The 24,801-nt window shown below is 39.2% G+C and overlaps 1 protein-coding gene and 1 pseudogene across 1 annotated transcript; one reads left to right on the plus strand and one right to left on the minus strand.

Annotated features, from left to right (window-relative positions):
- Nucleotides 1–9,587: 9,587 nt before the first annotated feature.
- On the minus strand, nt 9,588–14,349 carry LOC146489653 (uncharacterized; annotated as a pseudogene).
- A 6,910-nt stretch (nt 14,350–21,259) lies between these two features.
- On the plus strand, nt 21,260–21,889 carry LOC146489654 (uncharacterized). Its single transcript, XM_085104741.1, has one exon. It carries the CDS (start codon nt 21,260–21,262, stop codon nt 21,887–21,889), a length of 630 nt encoding a protein of 209 aa, XP_084960867.1.
- The last annotated feature ends 2,912 nt before the right edge of the window (nt 21,890–24,801 follow it).

The following is a 24,801-nucleotide window of genomic DNA, read 5'->3' on the forward strand; positions in this document are numbered from 1 at the left end:
TTTAACTGTTCTCAGTTCTCCTGTTCATTTTCCTGCCGAGCTCTATTCTCTTTCTGTACTTGGGGTCGTTTTTTTTTCCAGCTGTTCTGCGTCCTGTTTTCCCTTATTTTCCAGCCGCTTACTATTGTCTTCTTCTGGCTGTTCGTGATTCTCTGAAATTTGTACTTTCTTTTCTTTGTTTTCATTCTTAGACTTTTGTGTCTTCAATTGCTGAGAGCTCTTTATCTTCGTTTTCTGATCAAAGTTTTCCTTTGTTCCTTCTGTCTTTATTTCATCTAGCTGAGCTGCAGTTCTGTTTGTGCCCTCTCTCTTCTTGATACTACCATTGCCTTCATTTTGCTTGGGCCTTTTCTGATTTTTTTTTAATACATCCGGTCGGTCTTTTCTGGCTGGTTTACTCTCTTGTTTGCCTTTTGTGCCCTTGTTTTTCCCAGATATTTTGTCACCTTCACTTCCCCTTCTATTGTGTTTTGCATTTTGAGTTACCTTCTTGGTGTTACATTGTTTGGCTTTTCTTTTCTCGGAGTGTTTTTTCTATTGTTCTGTTTGGAGGCAAACATGCCAAGATTTTGTTTCGTATTTTACTTTACTTGTGCTGGTTTTGTGCCTTGAATGTGTCATGTCGTTTGAATAATGGTACAATGCGATTCACAGTGAATTTCTTTGAGCAATCTGGCCAACCTTGGGTTTTAGTCCATAAAATCCGAACACATCCAGAATTAGAAAAACAACGCTGTTGTCTATATTGAAAAGCATTTTCATACACAGGCAAAAGTTTGTGGTTCTGATCAAACTGTTTGAATGATTTGCAAAGTTCTGCTGTATGAATAGTTTAGCGACGTTCTGATGATTTCATTTTCAAATGCTGCATCAAAACCCTCTTTTCCAAATACACAGGATGAACCTGCATCAAAACAGGTAAGATCACACAAAGTTTCAACTGACATAATACCTGGGCCATGTCTTCCAGACTGGTAATGGATTCTGAAATTCGCTAAGACTGGATGAGTCTTGTAGAAATCCTTGTTCATGGCCAGCTCAAGGCATGTGCACAGTCGAAGTTCAAATGCGCGGCTTTCATTCTGACAAATAGCCAAATTAGCAGTTGCCATTTCCAGTACTGCGAATAGGAACTAGAACTGGGTACTTCGAAGGAATAATCCAGCAGGAGATTTCTTCAACTTGGGATGATCTGAAATGTGTTTCGATGTTCCACTCAAGATCACACCATCGCTTTTCCATTTGTTTGCATATAGCGAAGAATCTCTTGAAATCATTGCGATTGGCAGCCAAATGTTTCAGATCTTCGAAGGCCATACTGTTTCGTGCGTTTAGCAGGCTACTTTGTGAATAAGGATCTAACTAAGCAACTTCACACCTCAGTAACATGTGAAAAGGAATTTAATGCAAGAAGGTGCTAAAACTAGAAGAAACAATATGCTATTATTTCCCGTTTTAAAATCGGTCCCAGGCAATAATCGATAAACAATAACCAAACAATAACTGGTTGCCCGTGTCTGTTTCCCCTCACTATTAAGGTTACCCGGTACCTTCAGAGGTGTCTCGCGTCCAAGCGATGTAGCGCGTCCGGTTTAAACTGTAGATACGTGAACCCTTATATCAAATTAAAGCTTATAGAGCTGGCTATCCAACTAAACCAAGAATTTTGAAATAAAATGAATTGCCGAATTTTTAGCGCTGTTTTCTTGAAAAAAATTTTTTCGCTTGGAGGATCCACTTCAAAGAGCTTAAACTCAAAAGGAATTTGTCTGTTTGCCTTCAAATTTGGACAGTAGCTAGTTTAACATATAACGGCAAAAACGTGTCTGCGAATTTTTTCTTGCGAAATATTGTTTCTCCGAGAGCGATTTTTGTACGATTACTCCTTTTTTTTTCATCTTATTTCAAAAATGCTCTATAACTTTTCACTGTGTTTAAATTGGGTCTGAAAACTGAGGAGCAAATTAAATAGCAAAAAACAAATTCACTTTGATGCTCGCAATTAGAGGTCGTGAAAAATTTGTCAATTTATTTTATTTCAAAATTGTTGGTATGGTTTGATAGTCAGCTCAACAAGCTTTAATTTGATATAGGGGTTTAGGTATCTACAGTTTAAACTGGATGAGCTACATCGCTTAAACGCGAGACACCTCTGAAGGTATCGGGGAACCTTAAACACTCTTGTTCTCTCAACAGCACTTCGTTGTCTTACTTAAAACAAGTTTATATTCTTTATTCACTTAACCATGTGATGTATTAAATTATGAGTGCCTGTAGCAACTGTTTTTTTATAAAGTGCGCAGTCCAGAGTTATTGGTTTATTGACAGATTAATTGATTAACTGGCGAGCGAAAAAAGCCGACAAGACACAAATAAGTAAAACTGGCTTCGCAACACGCGCATGTGTCACCCAAAGGTGAGCGTTCTCGGAGGCTAATTTTGAATTTGCTACTAGTGATTATTTATAGAGGACTTAACAGGAAATGAAATTTTTCAGACTTTGTTGATGTCTAAAATATTACTGGAATTTAATAAATTTCATTTGTGTGTATTTTAGAGTCACCTCAAGAGTTTTAGTTAGGGATAAAATTATAAACAATCTGTGAAAGACTGGGACTCTGATAGTCGCAATGGCCAAAAAAGGAACACTTATATTGCTTGCCTGAACATTTGGTATTTGAAGGGCAGAGCACTTATTTTACACGAGTGAACAATATTTGGCACATAAAACAATAGATAAAATACCGGGGACTTCCAAATCAGTAAATTAAAATTCAGTTCTTTGTAAAAGCATCTAGCTTGCAGTTGTTGTGGTTTTCCGATATGTCTTGCTGTGTAATTGCTGAAAATACTGATGCAATATTGGAATCGTTTCGCCACGGAATGGAAGCACAAGTTGACGACATTCTGTTTCCCTTTCAAGTTTACATGATTAGTAAACTGCAAGCGTGTCACTGTGGGAGTTAAACAGGAAGCCATTATCAAATTGAAACAGTGCATCAAAGATTCCCACGTGCCTGCAATTTATCTAATTCGGGAAGAAACGAAGACCGAAGAATCCGCCATCCCAGTCAGCCCAACATTTCTCAAGATGCAGACAGAGAGGAAAAGGATTTTGTCCGACCGCTGACTAAAAAAGGCAAGATTTTGCAACAGCCCACGTTGTTTGATTTACTTCGGTAGCAAGGGCCACTAAGATTAAAATCTATAGCCATACAGAAATTGCCAACAGTTCAGGTATGACTAAGGTTTACAGAGCATTTTGGAATGTTAAAGGAGAAGAACTTTGTTGAAACAGTGTGCTAAGCAATTTTAAACCTGGGGAAATTCAAGGGGCATGGAATGTTGCTTGGACACTGGAAAAATCTAAGCTAATCAAAGATGAGGTGAACAAGGTTAATAACGAAATAAACCAAAAATGTCCAGATCACTTGCTGAAAAAATTGCAATTATCCAGAGCTACTACAGGATTCACTTAGGAAGGCAATCGATGCGAGACAGAAACTTCTTCAAACACTGGATACTATTAGAAGGGTAACTTCATCAAATTCCAGTGGTTTGGAAGACGAAAACAGCACGGTAGAAAGCGTTTCTTCTAGGGAAGAAGGGTAAAGTCGGAGATGGAACTTTGGACTCTTCATTAAAAAAGGAAAATTTTCTTATTAGTAGCAGTTTTGGTTGTAAAATGTCACGCAATCGTTATTAAGCCAATCCTAATGGTGTTCTGTTAAAGGGCAATTTGCATGTGACAGATTGGTTTTGGACTGGTCCATGCCATCTATTGTTAGTGACAGGTACTGCTTCAGTGATACTTCAGCTTTTAGACAGTTTCCATAGTGTATCATCTTTCTGCCCTGAAAATAGGAATAAAACAAAATGTAAACTGTTCGCAAAATCTATGTGTAATTAAACGTACACTGATTAGAAACCTTAGATAGGCAACTTTTGGCTATTCACTGCAAACGAGACTGAGCACCTTGAGTCTTGAGTACATCAAAAAGCATTCATGAGATGAGTTAGCATGCATTGGCACTGCATGATTTTGTTTCACGCTTTATTTCTGAATAATTTTGCCACAATACGTATATATGAAACCTTACATTTGTTGTTCGTTGTGCATTTTTTTGTGTGTAAAGGTTTTACTTTTTTTCTGTAGTTCCTTGCAAACACAACTTCAAGGCAACACACACGCCAAACTTTGTGAATTTGTTTTCCTGAAAGGGAAAGACACGAAATCATGCAAAGAAGCTTGAAACCGAACTAAACTGCAGGGGGGCGTACAAGGCGGTTTATAATTTCAGTGAAAAAGTAATGTAGGTGTATTTTTTTCAATGCTGAATAAAAAATAGCACTTTCCCACTAGTATGTCTGATCAAGAAGTTACCTTAGGAATAATGACGTTGTGGAATTTAGATGTTCACAACCTACAAAATCTGATTTGAATCAATTTGACTGTCCACTGCTTTCCTTCAGTTTTGATTTTGGTGATTTTTCCCTCTTCTCTGTCCTTTTTTCGGATCTTTTATGTGATGCAACACTTACCACTGATTTGAAACAATTTTACTGTCCATGGCTTTTCTTCAGTTTTGATTTTGGTGATTTTCCCCTCTTCTCTGTCCTCTTTTCGGATCTTTGATATGATGTAAAACTTACCACTGATTTGAAACAATCTGACCCTCCACTGCTTTTTTTCAGTTTCGATTTTGGTGATTTTTCCCCCTTCTCTTTCCTCTTTTCGGATCTTCCATAAGGGCATTACATTAAACTGTTTCGTCTCTGCCCAGAACATGATGAGGAATTTCAGCTTTGACTTCGCCTTTAGTGTTTTGGGATCTCCACAATTGTCATTGATCAATTGTCATTGATCTGATTCTCGTGAAGCTTATTCAAATCTTTAGCAATTGTTCTAAGGCCATCCATAGTTGTGAAAGTACCTTCCATGCTACAGAAAAGAGCAATGGTTAGGCAGGATTTCAATTTGACCACCAGCAATGCGCATGTCCCCAACCTGTAATGAAAGTGTTTAGGAAAAATATATTACGATTTACATGACGAAAGTAGCAGGAGCTACAAAAATAGCAAGCAACAAAATTGTACCTTCTAAATCGTTCCAAAAAGTGAGATAAACACCAACACATTTTCCGCTTAAAACCCTTTATTTAAAATCAGTTTCATGGTGTTTAAAGTCAAGAATGATATTTTACAGTTTACAGAAAGACTGTCTTTGTCTGTTCTTGGAGTTTCCAGTGTCATAAAGGAGGTTGGGTGTACTGGTCGAAAGCCTGGGATTATGTACAATCTTTACTTTCTTCCATGGATGTCGTTAGAAAAACCATGACATGGTCAGACTTCTTTCTGCCAGTGTGTGGGTCGCTGTCTTCACCCCAGCCAAAGTTGAGCCAATGTATGTCTCGCAGCATCACACGATTGCCATCTGTGTCTTGAGATGGGTCGATACTGGCCACTGATGTAGGACTTCCAATCCTTAAAATGTTCATGTTCCAACCCAAATTTCTATGACTGTAGAAAGGACGACACCCACCACATAGCAAAAGAGCGTGAATGAACATAAATAGCTTCCTACGAAGCCCAACCTTATTTGTTCCTTCTTCGCAAACAGGTTTAAAAAAACGAAATATTGAAACTGGCTTTCACCTTTCACACCTTTCACATGACGGCGGTTTCCCAAAACAATTTTTGGGCAGGCTCAAACATTCAGAATCAGTTTGGTTTCTGAATTATTTTGTACCATTTAATATCATCACTAAAATATTATTATGTGCTTGACAACATAGGTGGTCAACACGTAAGCAATATGTGAAATTGTTTCCACAGAACAAGCTAACCTTTCAGTTTCCAGGTGTCCTGAATCCTTCCACTTGTCAAACTCTTGAACTCCATTTTTAAGTAGTTTGGACTAAATCGTGTTTGTAATACAAGGTGAAACTTGTGGCGCCACAACGGTTACACTGTTAGTTGCCAAGAGATTACTACCGCCTGGGGCGAACACCCTCTCCCCTTTCAGCAAAAGTAGAAATAAACTCAAGGCTTTTGCACTTCTCTATGACTGTTGTAGTTCCAGGTATTGTGGACTTATCGTTGCATTACAATTTCGTAGTATAAAACCTATAACAGTTTTTTATCATCAGTTTTTTTTATGAAAAAAACATTCATCTTTGGTATAAATGCTCTTTGGTCTCCAAGCCAGACCAAGATAAAGACCAGATAAATCATAGCGGCTCCTGTTATCAAAAGGAAACCTTTAACCACAAGAGAGTGTTAATTCTCTAGAAAATCACAATCTTGTTTATCAAGAATCCAATTTGCCGTTGGTATCTAGACAATCAAATTGGCCCAGTAGTCGTGACCAGCAAATTATGCGAATGGCCTCCAAGAACACCTCTACAAGCCCAACACATTTACCGAGGTAAACGTTTACTAACTAAACCTTGTTACATTTATACTGGCTGAAATAACCTGTAATCAACCATGATCGTGATCAAATCTAATTGGCGACAAATTCTAAAATCCATGCATAAAATGCCCTTGTTTATAAGAGAAGCTGTGGCCCCTGCTGTCCTTGCAGTTTTTTCTTGTTCTTGAGCTGCAAACTCGGGTCTCAAGATTTCAGCGGCTCTTACTTTTTGCGGCATCTCAAGTAGTTAAGGCGAAAGCGATTGATTTTGCCTCAAATTGCTCTTGGAAAAACAAGGCGAGCTAGATGTGCATGGTCATGGTGGAGAAAGTTTTTTTGATTTGAAACTCTTTAACACAGAAATTTTCGGGAATTTTTTTTTTTTGCCATGACTGGTAGGTAGATTAAAAACGTGAAAACGAAGTTGTGAAAACGTGATTGAATGAGACTGATGCAAGCTGGACGCCACAGGATGTGAAATACTATGCGACTACAAGGGAATGTATCTGTTATCTCAACCTTGGTTACCGACCTAAACCATGCCTGATCACAGGGTTTATTGAACTTTTACATTACATGACTGGTAGGTAGATTAAAAACGTGAAAACGAAGTTGTGAAAACGTGATTGAATGAGATTGATGCAAGCTGGACGCCACAGGATGTGAAATACTATGCGACTACAAGGGAATGTATCTGTTATCTCAACCTTGGTTACCGACCTAAACCATGCCTGATCACAGGGTTTATTGAACTTTTACATTAGTTAATTTTCTATTGTCTTGGGTGGAGTTTACCCTAGTATCACTTGCCGTTTACACACGCAAAATATTTAACTTGGTAAGTAAACTCCAATACCCTGGTAAAACGCTCAAGGCCATTTAACTGAGAGCCATAACTTTTCTTATTATAATCTATTATATTCTAATTATATCAGTTTTGAAATACACTCATGAGTACCCTTAAAATGGCATATCTTACATGGACATTGAGTTTTTATTCTTGGATCTGGAGAAAATGTTGTTTTGCCTCAGGGGTTAAAGGGTCAGGCTGGCTTATTTGATGCTCAAACTTATCTTGTTCATCTACAACTAGTAATAATCAGCGATAAGCGAGATGCGTTCAACCATTTGGGAAAAGGAAATAACATTAACTGCCCGATATTTTTCACTTGTTTATTAAATCGCAACGGGGGTTTCAAGAAGTTTTTGCACAAGTGGGTACTTAAGGCTAACAGGCGGGTATATTTGCCGGAAGGGCCTTCGACCCTAGGGGGTCCGGTGGTATGCGCCCCTGGAAAATTTTGAAGTTGACTCTAGCAGATGCATTTTCATGCATTTTCGGGTCTTTTTTTTCCTTTGTTGTTTCATTTTTGTGCTCCTAAGTCAACTAATTTAGACAAATTTGAAGAGAATTATGTTACAATGAAGTAGTCGCAGTCAGCTATTTCTATTAAGGTGATACTTTTTAACACTTTCACAATTGGTTTCTTTAAAATGGTCGAAGTTTAATGTAGTTTTAGCTCAGGGTTAATCCTTTAATCCAAAACCAAATTTAACCCGTAACGCACCGTGCCGGGCAAAACCGGCCGTAATTTCGGGCACGATCGCACTCGCTTCGGGTTTGGGTCCTACCCCTCCCTAGAAAAGATTTTTTTGTCTCGTATTGTTCTCATTGCCTTCAGAAAGGACTGACCAATCAGAATCCACTTACTGCGCATATATTTTTAGGTCCTTGGGGGACCTAGGTAAAGTAGCTTTCTGTCTATAGCAAGCCAAGTCAAATTTCAATTTTTGTCCCCTCATGGGCCACCTGACTAAATTTTTAGTCACCGATTTTTGCATTTTCCAAAGGAAAACACACCTTTTCGGAATGGTAATACAAAAGAAGAACTACTAAGAAATACTTAACAGTTTTGACGGGAAATCCGAGAAATAACCGCGAAGAAATTGCGCTTCGAGTAGGAATAGTTATTTTATCAAGGCAACGATCAAGCGGACAGCTCAAATCATTGTTCAGGCCAAGTACTTCTGGGAATTGAACAGCGAAAAAATTACAGGTTTGATTGTGAATTTGTACTGAAATACTGTTCTAATTGACCGATTCTTTGTACTCTGAACAGTTTTTCCAAAATATTTGAAAAACGTGCCCCGCACAGGTCAATAAATTTGCTTTGAAATGGACTTGTAGTTCCTTCAAATTGCTTGCACATCTCTTGTCTCGCCTTTATAATTATACGCATTTCTTTCTAAGGCATAAACAAAGACTTTTCTGAATAAATTTTTCATTTAGGAAAGCTTTCTGTGTGTTTTTCTTTCTAGTTTCATTGACGAAATGTGACAACTGTACCCTTGCGTAAACAAACACATGCTCTCGAGACGGATCAAATTTCGTCCATGTGGCACGTGGATCAAATTTTACGAAATTTCGGAAATTTTTATCCTCAAGCTTGGAAAATTTGTCATTGGGAACTAGTGTATTTTATTCCACTATCTTAGACCAAAGGGGTTTTTTTTTTTTGCCCTGTAAGTTGTGTATTTTTACTGCACGTGGGGTAGGAAATAACCACTTTGCCAATTTTGCTGAATTTTGGAAAACCTCTGGAATGGTTGGTGCGTAATGGGTTAATCCTATAGAGAAACATGGTTATATTTTAGTCGCATATATCATTACACAAAAACACAGAAGGAACTTAAGCAGTGTATGTAACTGAGTGTCTTAAATCACTTAAAGCAGTCTGAAGACACTTAATTTACAACTTGATTTTCAAGACTTTCAAGAGCCAAGCCTTTTACTGCTTGAACACTTTCTACCAGATTTTAACCATAACAAACTTTCTTGATTATACCTATGGGAGCATAATTTTACAAATTACTTAAGCTGTCGTTGAAACTTTTGGCTAAAACTTGTGTGCAATGGCGCTGCGAAACAAGTTTCACGAAGTGGTGTTACACGGTGAAACTCTTGTTTTTTCACCACTACGACAGTTGCGAGCCATTGCAGAAGTAGGAAGCGGTTACACTTTTCGTGAAACTTGTCTTGCAACGGAAGTTAAAAAAAGTTTCACGAAACCAACCACGTTACACTGTGCAACGCCTGCTGAAACTTGTTTCGCAGCACCATTGCACACAAGTTTCAGCTAAAAGTTTTAACGTGTAACGGCGGCTTTACTTGCAAAACAAGTCTTACCTAAAAGTCATGTCCCAGGCCTAAATACAAGGTGGAATGTGGAAAATCTCTTCCTCTGTTTATTGTAATTTCAAAATATACTGTTACAAAAGAAAGTGTGACTCCCTAGAATAGCGATCAAGTGCTTAGTATTCATCTTCACTTTCGAAAGCAGAATCATCCAAATCATAACTTGCTTGGTGGTCTGCAAGTTTAAAAGCTTCAACAGAAGCTTCCACCTCTGCTTGCACACTTGCTTCTTCAACGTTTTCATCTTCCTGGACCTGGATATCGGTTTGGACAGCAGAATCCGCAAGAATGGCTTGAACTTGACTCTGCGAGTTTCCAGAAGAAGTGCCACCTGGATTTGCAGATGGCGGGAGTTTCCTTTTATTCTTTGCATTGCTCCAGGTCTCAACAGCTTCTTTAAGAAGTTCCTGTTCTTCACCGACAGGTGGTTTGTTGATGGGAATATGCAGCAGCACCTCCAACATCTGATTAGTCATTTTGCTAGGGAGTCGACTCTTTACCCTCTTAACAGCACTAGCTCCTCTCTCGGGCCATGCATTTGACATAAGAAGAGAAAGAATGATTTCTGCAATCCACACAAGCTTAGTGTAGAAGTGGCCATATTCTGAGATGCGATGCCAGTGGTCTGTGCATTTGCCATCTTTAATGCAAATGCCATTCCAACACGCTAGGCAAATGGGGAGCAAAATGTGGCCTTGAGATATGCTACTATGGCCAGTGGTGTTACGCACAAAAGCAGTTTGCAATTTCAAGATGAAGGAAAAAATCTACAATAATGTGTTCGAAATTATCGAAGAATGAAAGAAATTATCGAAGAATTATCATGAGAATGACGAAGCTGAATACAATGATGTCCAGTCGGAGAAAGATGTGCTTGAAGACATAGTCCAGTGTAAAATGACTGAACTTTCGGATGCTGCTGTGGAATTGGAAGCTGGTTTGCAGCCTAATTTAGAAGTGTTCAAGGAACATTTGTTTCGCCTCGTTTTGCCATGTCTGCAATTGTGCGCTTACCCTGGAATAAGAAGCGTGGGTGTCATACTTAGAAGTACCATCAGCTGTGGATCTATTCCGCAAAGTGAAAGCATGCTATGGCCCAAGTTAATAAACAGAAGAATCGGTGGCCGTTTAAGGATCAGAAACCCATACTTGGCAGAGAAGAAGCGGGACCTTCCTTATGATGCCTTTAGAACAATGGAGTTAGCTATCAAACAGTGGCTTTGAGAATTTCAGAGAACCTCACTGTGATATTGCTGGTAACAGGAAAGGGACTGTCATCGCTTTTGCTTCAGAAAAAGGTGTAATACAACTTTTTGCCATGCTTAGTGGGAAAAAGGAAGAAGATGTAAAGAAATATTTTCGGCGATCATTGAAAAGGAAGGGTAGAGGTAAATTAATTGTTAACTACAAAAAGGATTTTGCGCTCATTTATAAGCTAAAAAAGGGACCGTTTGTTGTAGGCTTTCATTTTGGGATGTGGAACATTCATGGCTTTCCTCAGCACACATAAACAGCATTGTGAATAGTTCCTTCAGTTGATGGCTTATTATATTGTCAGTACAGTATTAACTTGTGTGAATATTAATTAATTTTATTATATAAACACCAATGAAATACCAGGTGGACTTTCGCGTGAAAATAACATGTTATCTTCACACGTGAAAAGATCACCGTTGCTATGGTTATATAATAAATCGCGCCTTTTGCAATGATTTGGTATTAGTATTACATTGGTGTTTATATAATAAACAGAACATTACATGACTGCTTGGAGATACGAAGTTTCTCTTCTTGACTCGTGAAATATTTTTTAACACTCAAAGAGAAATTTCGTATCTCTGCGTGATCATGTGTTCCTCCCTTCTGAAGAAAACATGCGCAGCAGGTTTAATTGCCACATAGTAGGTGAAGTGGAAACTTGTGGGCCAAATCCTCTGAAATCTTATCACCATAGATTTAGGGACTGGTCATAGTTATTTATTGTTGCAATGTAATTTTCCTGCCTCCCTTTCTGTAAATAGTGAGCAGTCCTTTATGGGCTTTTCGTATTTTAGTGAATGCAATGTTGTGTGAATTCCATGAAAAGGAGAGGTAATTTCTCACTTGATATGTTCTTAAATGTCCAACAAAATTCACATATTTCAACTTGCAAAAACAGCCCCTTGGTGTGATAAATTTATGACCATTAAAAAGATACTGTCAACTACTTCATAAATATTCCTTTTTCTGAACAGTTTATTGACATATTCAACTTGTTACATAGTTGCTAAACTGGCCCAGCTATCTGTAGTAGATCTTTTTCTAAGCTTTAAAAAATTGCATGTAAAGGATATGTTTCTTCAAAGTTCTTTAAATAAATAAATATTACATAAAGAAATTAGTTAATGCCTGTTGACAATTTTCACAGAGCAGGGTTTTGAATAAGTGCCTACAATGTTAAAAATATCTGCATGAATTTTATCAGTCTAACATATTAACTTTGACTGTACAATATTTAATGTTAAAAATTGTTCAAACTGTATTAAACACTTTCACTGGTGGGTTGCTGCTTGTTGTTATCTGACGGCCTTCTTCTCCTTCATAAACTTGCCAACATTAAATTGAGCGAACGTTTTGAGAGGTAGCAAAGGCATCCTTACTACCTTTGTCAGTCTAAAAATAGAGTGAACACAGCTGGAATAGATGAATGGTGACCATTCCAAAAAGCGAAAGCGTGCAAAATTTTTACTTTTGTTGACAAAAATAAAAACATAGGATTCTTACCTGACAACCAGACACTAAATTGTTCTGGATAAAAGCACCTCATCTTGCAACACGGCAAAGCGTTTTGTGAGAGAAAGTAACCGATTTTCACTTGCAGAGACAGCTTTAGAGTTATTCCTTTCACGAAAGCGTCTAAAACAACCTAAACCTGATTTGTATTCATTGACATTTGTCGGCCATGTTTGGTATCAAATAATAGCTTGATCCACGAAAAATGTCCACATGGCCCTTTTTAAGCTCCAACTGCATCATGGGAGAGGAAAATGCTGACAAAGGGGGGTCCGATGAGTAATGCTGTGCGTTTTTTTTTGTCCTCCCCATTCTCCCAAGCCAAAAGACCCCGCGCGTTCGATATAATGCATACAATTCGGAGGCCACATTTCACTCCCGTTTGCCCAGCGTGAAACTGTGGAAACAGCAGAGTTTAAAAACTCAGCTTAAAAACTCAGCTGTTCCACGGTTTGGAATGGCATTGCATTAAACATTGCAAATGCACAAACCACTGGCATCGCATCCTTGAAAAAAGAATTAATGTTCTCCTTGAGGGCTTGTGTGTACTTCTTTAAAAGGTTGCAAAGTACTTGTATTTCGTGGTCATTGCTTTTAAACTCACAGGTGCCGAGCCGCCCATTCTCCTGAATATCAACCTGAAGTTGGGTGATGGGGGTTTTGTCTTGTGCTATCTTTGTTAGCTTGTCAGTAGTGTAGGTGATAGCTGGTAGGATATGGCGAAAGTTGAAGGTACCTCGCTGGAATACTCTGGCTGAATGGAGCAAGCTCTGGAAGGACAGCCTTCAAAATGTATATCGTACAAATAAACTTAAAAGCTCTTCATTTCTGACAGCAGATACATCGCCAAGCCATCTTTTTCATCTTCGAGATTGATAGCTTGTATGGTAGGAACAAAGTCTTCATACACTCCATCTACAGCATTGCTTGTTGACAGCCAACGTGTTCTGAAAGCTTTTCGCACCTTTTACTCAACAACATATCTTGCTTTTTCCGATAGCTTCATCTTGCGCTACGACTCTTGTGCTTTCACCAAAAGAGCAGTCCGCTTAGGCGATTTAGCAAAAACCTTGCAGAGTTGCAAAAGGACTCCTTCGACTTGTGTGATGTATTTTGTCTCATCACTTGCACCAGCACAAGCAAGGGCCAGTCTGTGACAGGCACAGTGCACATTAATTAGCTTGCTGTTGATTTGCTTCAGTCGGGCAGCCACACCTGTTCTTTGGCCAGTCATTACTTTGGCGCCATCACTTACTAGGCTCATCATCTTCTGAACGTCAAGTTCACATTTGTCCAGATTGTTAGAATTGCACTTAGTGATTGTCTCAGCATTGGCGGAAGAGGACTCCTCCAAAACATTGTTGACGAAAAGGAATTTCGCCATAGCCTGTCCATCATCAGAGACATACTGAGCGAAACCTATCAACTGTTCCATGACCGAAATGACCGTTATCTCATCAACTAATAGACCAAATGCTTTTGATTTCCTTAGTTCCTGAACCACTCTCTTGTTCAGTACTCTGCCTAGAGTCAAGAAGATCACGATAGTTGACCCAGCAGAGCGATGACGGAAATGCTTTATGTTTTCAAGCCCAAGCATTTGAAGAAGTGTGAGAAGTGATAGGAACTTCTTGTTGGCCATCTCTTCTTTAGCCAACCAGTATACCGACATAAATGCATTCTGTAGGACTTCATCTTTGCTCTTGACTTGTTCCTCGACTTCTTTGTGAAAAATTGACACTCGGCTGAGCATCTCTGCCTGAACAGCTGCTGCATTCTGAGCACGTTTTGAATGATCTTTTAGAGCATCTGTTTTCAGGCGCTGTGCACGTATGAGGTTATATACTTTGCTGTTGTTTTTCAGGTTTGCAGTATTGTGCTTCTTACACAACGAACAAAACATCCCACCTTTTCCATCATCTGATTCCTCCTTGTAAGTCACCCATCACATGCTAGTACATGAATCAAATGCCAAGTTATCATCTCTTATCCACTAGTGCTTGAAACGGTCTTAGGGCAGAATTTTTTTTCTGCTTCCTCTCAGTTAGGCTGAAGCAATTATTTTTATTACAAGTGTAATGACTGTGGACGATTTCCAAAGGCCCACACAGCTTCAACACAGAATCATGATCACAGAAATCGATGCTTATCTCGCTTCTTGCGTAGGATGTAGCGGGTTTTACAACATTTGCTACACTCTCACCAGATTTTGAAGATGGAAGGGGCTTGAGAGGAATCAGTCTCGTTTGACCTCTTTTGTTTTGACACTGGCGTGAAATATGCAAACAACGATTGCCTTTTGGCCGCCATTAGTATCAACACTCTGTCCCAGTTCCCCTCGATTTCAGCTGAGATGCCTTGCACATTTTTTTTTTGACGTAGCTTCAGAAGTGATGTTTATTACATGTTTTGCAGACTTTGCTTCAACTTTCATGGGCCAGAAGGCTTGGAAGATGCCAGAATGTCTTTTCTTTTTCATTGGCTTTTGTTTTTCTATAACATAAAACCTATTTTGCCAATTTTTTTTGGCAAATTTCGAATCTGAGATGAAATTATCTGGTCTTACTTGATGTAATATATCAAACACGAGGAAGAGTGTTTCATCAGATATCCAAACACTGAGAAGTAGGTTGAAAAAACGAGGCGCAGCCGAGTTTTTTTAAACGACTTCGAAGTGTTTGGATATCTGATGAAACACACTTTCGAGTGTTTGATATGGCTTCTCAAATGATCAGTAATTCTTGGAGAAATTCAAGACTTAAGTTGGCAAAATTTTATGGTAATTAGGATCACATATCCAAACCACGGTCACGGTAGTGATTTTCTTTGTTCTCTCTTGATGAATTATTAATGAGTTTGAGAAGTTCATGTGAAGGCTCCAAGTGGGTAATCGATCCTTTGGAAGCGGGTAGTTCTACCCTCTACTCTGCTACTATTGAAACCCCTGCGCAAGAACATGTTATCCATGTATAACCCAATTTTGATGTTCAAGTGTTTATTTATTTATTTTTGTTTTTTAATAACCGTTTATTCACAAATCCAAGTGAAAAGTGATAAATGAAGTTTTCCCTTTCTAGTTTATCTCCTGATAAGAAAATAAATTAAAACATTAATTATTTACAACTGTTTAAAATACTTAACATAAAATATATAGCACATGACACAATAGAAGAACGTAGTGTTCACTAGAAAAATTTGCAAGATGACATCTCAGGCGATCTTGCGGCCATTCATCTTCGGGGAAACACAAAAAAGACGAACCATTCCACCGTGTAGAGTTGGTTCCTATCTCGTGGGCGGTCAATCCATGTGAGGGTAGATCAGTGGGATTAAGGATTCCAGTGATCTTTGTCTGTTAGCTGTCGTATTTTGTCTTCTCGGTGACGCACATATTGTTTTCACTGCCTTTTGTTTCTGATCCCACAAAGAACAGTTCTCGAATCAACCTAGTACACAATGCGATTTATGTGCTGCAGTAAAGAGGAAGTGGACATGAGTCAAGCTAGAATTGTAGGTCTGAGCATCTCCAGGTGAGGAATAGATTGCTTCTTGATTAGTGCAACTCTTGTTTTGCTTGTGATCAATCTTGTTTGAACTTGACCATCGGTATATGGCGTTTGCATATACAGTATGGCAGCATAAGCCTTTTCCAAGGAATCACTAAATGTGTGAAGTTGAACATCAGTTATTGAAAAACTTTGAGAGAAATAGTATCTCGGAATTGCCATTCCCTCTAACAATTTGAGCTCTTCGAGTATGGAATGCTATGTTTTAAGCTTCTCTCCATGTGGCGGTGCATCCCAATTTCGCAGATCGAATCCTCTCATTACCATGGTTGGTTTGCCTTCTGATAGATAGTAAAAGTCTTGTTTAAACTGACATATTATGTTTGATTGTAGCTCCCAAAATGAACGGGGAAGGACATAATCCAAAGACGAGGGGGTTGAATCTTAACTTAAAGCACTTCAAGTTATCAGCAGAGGGATCATTGAAGCATGTTTCGGTGTTCTTCTTTAATTCCCACATTTAGAAAGGCCTTTTAGAGTTCCATCGAAATTTTGTCAACATGTCAGAGATACGAGGAATAAAGTTGGAGCCAATTTCTAAACAGTCATTCAATGAATACTGTTCCTCTGATGCCTTTGCTGATCAGTCAGAAGGACACCTGTTCAGCCGCTTTCAATTTGACGATGCAGATGTTGTGGGCATAGCAACTCCTATCTTGAAGTTCTACAACAAAGCTGTCAAATAGTAAAGATCAGCTTAGTCATACCTCAAGTTCTATTGCGTAGTGAACTTTCTAGCTTACTGCTCATATTAGAACAGACGATCCCAATGTGATCACCTTCTATTTCCTTTGTTATAATAACCATTTTACTTCCATTTATTGCTTCAGAAAGTAATTTTTTTTAAGAATGAAATATACTGTATGTTAACATTTTACTGCATGATAGCACTTGTCGAGAGCATGCATTTGCATATGACAACCGTTTTACAGTGTGTTACAACCTTGCTATCACTGGCATTTTACCCTGTAACCTGTATTGTACAGTTCTAGAACCGTCAAAATCGTATTTACCCCATGGAAGGTCATCAAAACTGAATGCAAGGCTGGCACTACGGTAAAGGGCAGCTTTATTAGTGGCCAATATTTCGACTAATAGAATTAGTCTTCTTCAGGGCCAGAGCTTTACTGAAGGAAAATACAGTAACAGCTCCTTAAATTAAAGTTTGAAAAAATACATGGAAAAAAATGATTGGCTAATACATGACATGAAGACAGCGTACTTGTAAATATGAGATAACAAAAATATTAAAGTGTATAATCAAAGGGTCAGCATTCGTTTATCCTGTTAATGCCTTCTGGAGATAACGTTTTCCCTTTATAAATTACAAAAACCTCCCGTTCCTTATGACGGGAGGCATTGAAGGTGGGTTGCAGCTCGAGAGGGATGAGTCGAATGTCCGCAGAAGAGTGGTCTGGTAAGTTGAAGTGTGTAGGGTCTGCTGTTGTAGAGTTGGTGTGATGTGGGTTGTTTGTCGCTTGTCTGTGTTCTGTGAACCTTTCACGAATCGTGCGTTTGGTTTCCCCTATAGACTGCTTTTACAATTTTTACATTTGATCACATGTTAGGTTAGAATTACTAATTACTAATTAGAATTACAGGTTATATGTTTTTTTATTGGTCTTGTTTCACCGGTGTTGCTAAAAGTGTACGAAGTTCTTGCATTGTCAATGTAAGGGCAGGTGAAACATCCGTCAGTGGAGTTGCAGCGGAAAGTGCCACAGGTGAGCTTTGGTGTTGTGTTAGTGTTCTTTAGTTTTGCTTGAACCAAAAGGTCGCAAAGGTTTGGTGAATGACAGTAAGCGATGAATGGTTTATCTTTGAATATTTTTTGAAGTTGATCTGTGGAGTTGTGAATAGGTTGTTTCTTGTGAAGTATTTCTTGAATATTAGGTAATGCTGGGTTATAAGTGATCATGAAGGGGATTGGGGTGTTGGATTTATCTTTATCATGATTATGTTCCTGTAATGTCTCACTTCTGGGTATCTGTTTGGCTCCTAAGATTTGCTCTTTCACAAAATGGGCTTTATTGCCTCGTTTTGTTAAATATGAGAGCAATTCTGCTGATCGATGTTCGAAGAATTCATCTTTGGAGCAAATCCGGCGTAAACGGAGAGCTAGGCTGTAAGGGATGGCTTTTTTTTGTATGACAAGGATGATTTGAGGAGTGGAGTAAATACTGGTGTTTGTCTGTAGGCTTGCAATAGAGATTGGTTTCGATTTTTCCATTTTTGAGTTGAATGTTAATGTCCAGGAAAGGAATAGAAGTTGTAGATCGTTCACTAGTGAACTTAATAGTAGGGTGGATGTTATTGAGGTATGTGAAGAAGTTGTCTAGCTTTTCTTCTCCGTGTGTCCAGACCATCAGAATGTCATCTATGTACCGGAGCCAGAGAAACGGTTGATGAGCGTAATCCTTTAGTGCTTTTCTCTCAAATCCCCCCATAAACAAGTTTGCGTAAGCAGGTGCCATTCTGGTCTCCATGGCCATACCATGTTGTTGTATAAAATGTTTGTTGTTGAAGACAAAGTTGTTTATAGTCAGATTCATTAGAAGGTCGGAGATAGATTCCATGGGGACGGATTTATCAGTTCGTTGGCCGAGAGCTATACTACATGCATTGATTCCTTCGTCAGTAGGGATGTTCGTGTATAGAGATGCCACATCAAGGGTAACTAGTATGGCATTGCTAGGGAGAAAGTTGATATCTTTAAGTTTGTTTAACAGGTAGGTGGTGTTCTTTACATAAGATGGGAGTGACTGCACCAAAGGATAAAGATGGAAACTAACGAATTCCGATATTTTTTCAGTAGGATGCCCAGGAGAAGTGTCGCTCCATATACAAGTTCAACTGTATTTGATAGCAAAACTTACCACTTCATTCACTTCCCAGATAATGTTCGTCTTTTGCCCATGGAGAAGTTGGTAGTGGCGCTCTTGGTCTGTGGCTACATGTGCCCTCACATCCCCACTTCACAGTCTGGCACCACACCCCTTATTGGGACATTGTTGGATGACTGCCTTGCACTGGAGTGTGTGCGAAGGAAGTAGATATCTGAAAGGAAATGGTTAAATGTGTCACTGACAAGCTTCCCAGAACACAAGATTGTATCACCAAGTGCCTCAATCTGGTGTGGAAAGTTGTTTAACACTCCACTTCTTTCTTATCAGTTCAAGGGCAATCGACTCTTGCAACTTCAGCCCCACTGCCCCCCTCTCCCCCCCCAAAAAAGGAATATACTTATCGCTCTGTTCATGCATACCATCTTAGGAGTAGTTAATGATACACTCAATACAAAGCTAGCCTGTATAAATGGAGAAAGATTGAATTAATGGTATCACTATGAACTATGAATTATGCTTGATAAAATTTATTGATTTTTAGCATCAAGGGACTGTGCAATAATTACCTTGAATGGGGGGGGAGGGGCGGGGGTGGTTGCAAAATGGGTAATATAGGCCACTAAGATAGCCTTGTTACGTCAGTGAGGTTCATGTTGACTCTGATCAGACTACTGTTGGCCTACACAAGGAAAAAGGAACATTACTAACTTGTACTAACAAATAACTAGATCAACCACTCCCATATAGATCTCCCACTCGTGTAAAGGACACGACACAAACGTTTGCAAACCTTCTAGTTCTCTTGCGGGCTCCGGAATCTTCTTCAGGTAGGCTATAAACATCTCCTTCTGATGAGCTCTGTGAATGAAAAATACCATTTTTTATACAAACGGTTTTCAATGTCAAAATTTATCAAACTTGAGCGAGGATGTGTGTGGATTACAGTTATTATTAAAAAACAATCTTGCTTACACTTACCATGGAAATCCTCCATGTTGCTCATGAGTTCAAGACCCCCTGCATAGTCAAAAACGAAACCGCTGTCCTAGTCACCTTGCTGGAGCACTTATACTTTATGTGCCGTTTCCCACTCTCTCTTTCCTTCTTTGGCACTTTCAAAGGACCTCTTAAGGACAGAATTTTCTTGTTGACCACCGTGGCGGGAACCTCCATTTGTAGCACTCCATAGCTCTTGCAAATCAATTCGAAACTTGAGTGTCACCAGAGCTACAAGGCCAATGGGATCCCACATTAGAGCTAGTAGAGCTAGGCAGGTACTCTTTCTGAAATCGTTAGTTAGCCTTACACCTGATCTCTCTTGAAGGTGACTGTGTCCTCATGTTGCCCCCCCCCCCCCCCCCCCCCCCCCCCCCGTGTCCAAGGAGATCTGTGAAGAATGCAGCACTGGTTTGATCGATTTCCCAACAGTTCAATTTCATTCCTTAATCTGAAACTGACCCATTCAAAGTACTTTGTCAATCGTATTTGTGATATGTTTTACCTCGCAGGAGTTGATCTGGATCCCCCAATGTCGTCAACATATGTACGCTTCTGCAGTTCCTCTGCTGCTTTAGGGAATTCGTCTTGGGAAACCTTAGCCAAATTGTTATGGTATTTGTAACAATGTCAGGAGCCGGCTTGTCACCTAAGTTAAGTCGAAACCACTGGTACATTGTAGGAGGTTCATTGTTATTCTTCCTCCACAGGAGCCTATGGTAGATTTGATCATCTGGGTGTACTATCACCTGAATAAACATCTTACGTAAATCTCCAGCATATGCAACATATGCAACTGCGTCCCAGCGCCATGGATTGGCCAGATTGTTGATGTAGTTTGGTCCTTTCTTAGATAGTCATTTAAGGATAGCCCATCAGGTCCTTTGGAGGACAAGTCAAGCACAAGTCTGACTTTAGTACTCTTGTCTTGTCTAAAGACTGCTTGAAGTGGTATGTACCATTCTGGCTGACTATGATCCACTAGTTTCTGAACTTCCTCGTCCACAATCTTAAGACACCCTCTTTCGGAACGTCTTCTCGGCAGCATAAATTGTCCTTAAGGCAAGCTCATAGTTAGTTTGTTTCGGAGGTCCAATATCCTCCCATGGCATTTTAACTTGTACTCTTCCATTGACAAAACTTTGTAGAAGCTGACAAGGCCTTCACAAATTTGTTCTCATGTAGAACATTCTCTCTGCAGGTGCAAACTATTGTAGGTCTAACATCTAGGAAGTCTTGCTGGACGAGTGTCTTAAGGTCATCCACAACACTGAATGTGTGACTTGACTTCGGTATCTAAACTTACTTGACCCAGGATATACCAGCCAAATTAATTTATTTTCGCAAGCGGCTCTCCGGCATCATCACTGTAGGCATGGATGTCAACAAAGGTGTCAACAAAGTCAGTAGCAATAAGAAGGTCTACAGCACCATCGGAGAGGTGTAACTTATATGTTATTGACTTAAGATGAGGATAGCTTTCAAGAGATTTTCGCGACATGGTCTCAGCATTACTACAGGACTTCCGGACTGTATGTACTTGGAGGTTCTTTCCAATCGCATCATCCACTTCAGCACAAACTTGCTGTCATATGGACGTTATTGGAAAGAAGCGACACGCATTGTCACGGAGGTAGAAGACCGTAAACAAGAGAAGGAACAAATAAGAACAGCCATCCATACATGTGGTTACCCTGATTGGGCGATAAAGAAGGTCAAAGAGCAAATGAACAGAAAGAAAGCTATTAGAAAAGATAAAGCCAAGAAAGATAACGCACAAGAAAAATCAAGAGGAGTGGTGACTGTCCCATATGTCCATTCATTCACGGAGAAAATACAATGCATATTCATCAAACACAGGGTAGCCACAGTGATTAAACCTCAAACCACCCTCAGACAGGTTTTAGTTCACCCAAATGACAAAGTTGAGAAGCACAAAAAGGCTGGAGCCGTGTACAAAATTCCATGCAGCCAATGCGAAAAGGTATGTATCAGTGAAACAGGGAGACAGCCGGGAACCAGGATCACAGAACAGACAAAGGAAGCACAAAAGATCTCTGACAAATTTCACAAGAACCACCCGCAGCGCTTCTACTAATGAACACCATAAATCAGCCGTAACAGACCACGTCTGTCAGAACAATCATATTATGAATTGGGAAGGAAGTGAAATAGTTGAGCAGGAAAGCAACAAGTTTAAGTGATGGATTAAGGAAAGCATATGTATTAGATCGAACACTCCTACTATGAACAGGGACGAGGGAGCCTATCAGCTTTCTCCCATACGGACACAAGTGATCGCCACCCCCAAACCAGGGGGGAGGGGGGTCTACAGAGTGACTTTGCGCATTTATCGCAATAATTAACACCTTTAGAAGCCTATTTAAGGCTTCTGACACTTTTCATGTTTTTTTTCAGTCATTGAAACTGTCAGCATCAATAAGACGTTAAGACTGGCTATGATTTAAGAACATTGAAATAAACTGAAATATTATTACAGTACATAATTTAATGTTTATCATCTCATGGCAATCTCACTTCAACTGAACGAACAAATAAACCAAAAGAAAGCCTTCGGTTTTTTCTAATGTATAACCTTATTCAGTTAAAAGCTGGCCTTCTAGGTAAAGTAGATCAGGCTTACTTTGACTGAGAATGCTGTTTTACCTGCTTCTTTGGCCGCTTTTAATTTTGGTAATTGCCTCTTTCTGGATTCCTGAATGGATTTTGGGTAATCTGGATAAATGCATACAGTGCTGTCTCTTAAACTTGTTGCACATCGTGTAATCATTTGTCTGTCACTGTAGCTCAAACAGTGGGCAATGATAACTGTTGGATTCTTGGTTCTTTTACTGCCTACGTAGTGAACACGTTGGAACTCTATTGCATCAGAATCTTCAACTTTCAAGGTGGAGCTTATGAAGGAGTGCAAGATGGACTCTGTGTCTTCATGGTCTGCTTCACTTTCAGTTGCTAAGGTTCCAGGAATACCCTCCAAAAGTAAATTCTCTCGTCTTAAATAGGCTTTCATATATGTAAGCTGCCTATTAAGCCGAATTATTTCTTTAGTGGAGTCTTCTCTATCTGAAGCTTGAGTTGACACTAAAGTGTCATAAGACTTCAAAGTGAAATTGACGCTTGCCTTTAGTTCGCCGATAGTTTCATCGACGGCTTTACTTTTACATTCTACAGACTCCACTCTACTCATAAGACGGTTTGCTTGTATCTCAACTGTCTCCAGTTTTTTTAGTCTTATTAATTAAGGCTTCCAAACTGTTCAACTTCTGTAGTTTAGTAAGAATTTGCTGAATGTTCGCACCTATATCTTCCGCCATATTCGAAGCTTCGAAAACCTCGTCGCCTTCTGAAGAATTGTCTTATATCTCGGACACTTTTCAGCTGGCGTGGTGCTTTGGTTTTCGTTTTCACTTGAAGGTCTTTGTTTTCTTTTTGCTTTTTCCATCAAATTCATCAAATGAAAGAACTTAATACCTAAATTGTGTTCAGTAGCGCAGAGCTCAGGGCATGTCCTACTCCTTATACATCGTGCCCAGTCTGTCAGAGGTATCAAATGATGCTGTGACAGATGATTCTGTGGCATATACAGATGATACTGTGGCCATATCCTTCAGCATGTCAGCTTGTTGACCAGAGACCGCATTGTCAAGATCATCAGCGAAGTCATCTTCCATAATAAGGAGAGAATCGATGTACTCCATACTCCCCACCCCTCTCCGCAATGCTCAAATGGTCAATTTCCGTACCATGCCCTTGCTGAGTGTGGCAATAAACTCCTGAAGACATCATGAAAGACAACGTCATTGATATGAATATGCATACTGGTCCCAACATTATAATTTTTCCATAAAAAGTACTGCTGTTTCTTGAAGTGGTAATGTCCAGGGTTTGAAAACTAAAGCAGTCTTTCAATTGTTGTAGTAGTTTGTTGAGGCAAGTCAAGATAACATAAATCAAACATATAACTGCAGTGCAAAATATGCGTTTTCTCCAGCAGCGCACGTGGGACAGTTTTGTAATCATATGTGTGAATGAAACTGAAAAGACGAGTTTATAAGTTTCATGGTTTGACAAAGTAAAAGTGTGACACTTGAAAACCGGTAATAGTACCTTCACATCATTATGTTCCTTGGCTTTCTGCTGCTCTTCCCTCTGAGAGGTCTCGGTACTCGAGAGCTGAAAACCTTTGTTTCGCGGCCTCCGTTGCATTGCCGTCCGTGGATGAGTATTTATGTTTTGTAAATTCTGGAAACCGTGAAGTATCATGAGCAAACACAGATTCATTGTGACTTAGTCAACCACAAAAGAAGAAATGCCATTATTCACAGCCAACGTACCTTATTTTTGCACGGTTTTTCAGTGGTTCCACACTGGCGTTGATCGGTGCGTGGGATATTGCTTCCTTTGCAAGGACATCCACAATTACCGTCAGGTTTTCTCTTGGTGCTACAAGAACTTTTGCACTTGCAAAAGGCTGGTGAGGGTTCCTTAACATTGCAAAAATAATAATTCCTGGTTTAGCTGTTTACATATGATCAGTAGCAAAATACATGCAAATATTTCAACTCACCGTCGAATTCATTATGGCCGCCAACTGTTTTCACAAGAATTCAGCTCTGAGACCAAAAAAAAGTCAAATAATAACAATAGTCATTTTTGTTAATCTAAAGGAATGACCTTTAAGATAAACCACAAATGTTTGGTATATTGATCTAAAAAAGCTTCTTACGGCCCTCAAACAGTAAGGCAATTCGTAAATTCAAATTCTATAAATCATTTCAAAAATTAATCAACTGAGGATTTAACAGCAAGTTAATATTTTTTACCAGACTGATCCAAACAACCTTTCTGGGCATAACTGCCTTCCCCAAGCTTTTTCAAATATCTGGTTAATGATTAACCAATCAAAAGAAACAGTCATGTCCATAATCCCACGAATTATGGGTTCATACATTTGTAGAATAAACAATCCGAAAATTTAATTTTTTGAAC

Source organism: Pavona decussata, unplaced genomic scaffold (genome assembly GCF_977016875.1).
Source record: "Pavona decussata unplaced genomic scaffold, jaPavDecu1.1 SCAFFOLD_4, whole genome shotgun sequence".
Classification (NCBI taxonomy): Eukaryota; Metazoa; Cnidaria; class Anthozoa; order Scleractinia; family Agariciidae; genus Pavona; species Pavona decussata.

Bases quoted from the DNA above. Each gene is read 5' to 3' on its own strand.
- LOC146489654 (XM_085104741.1), top strand. From the start codon at position 21,260: ATGAGGATAGCTTTCAAGAGATTTTCGCGACATGGTCTCAGCATTACT.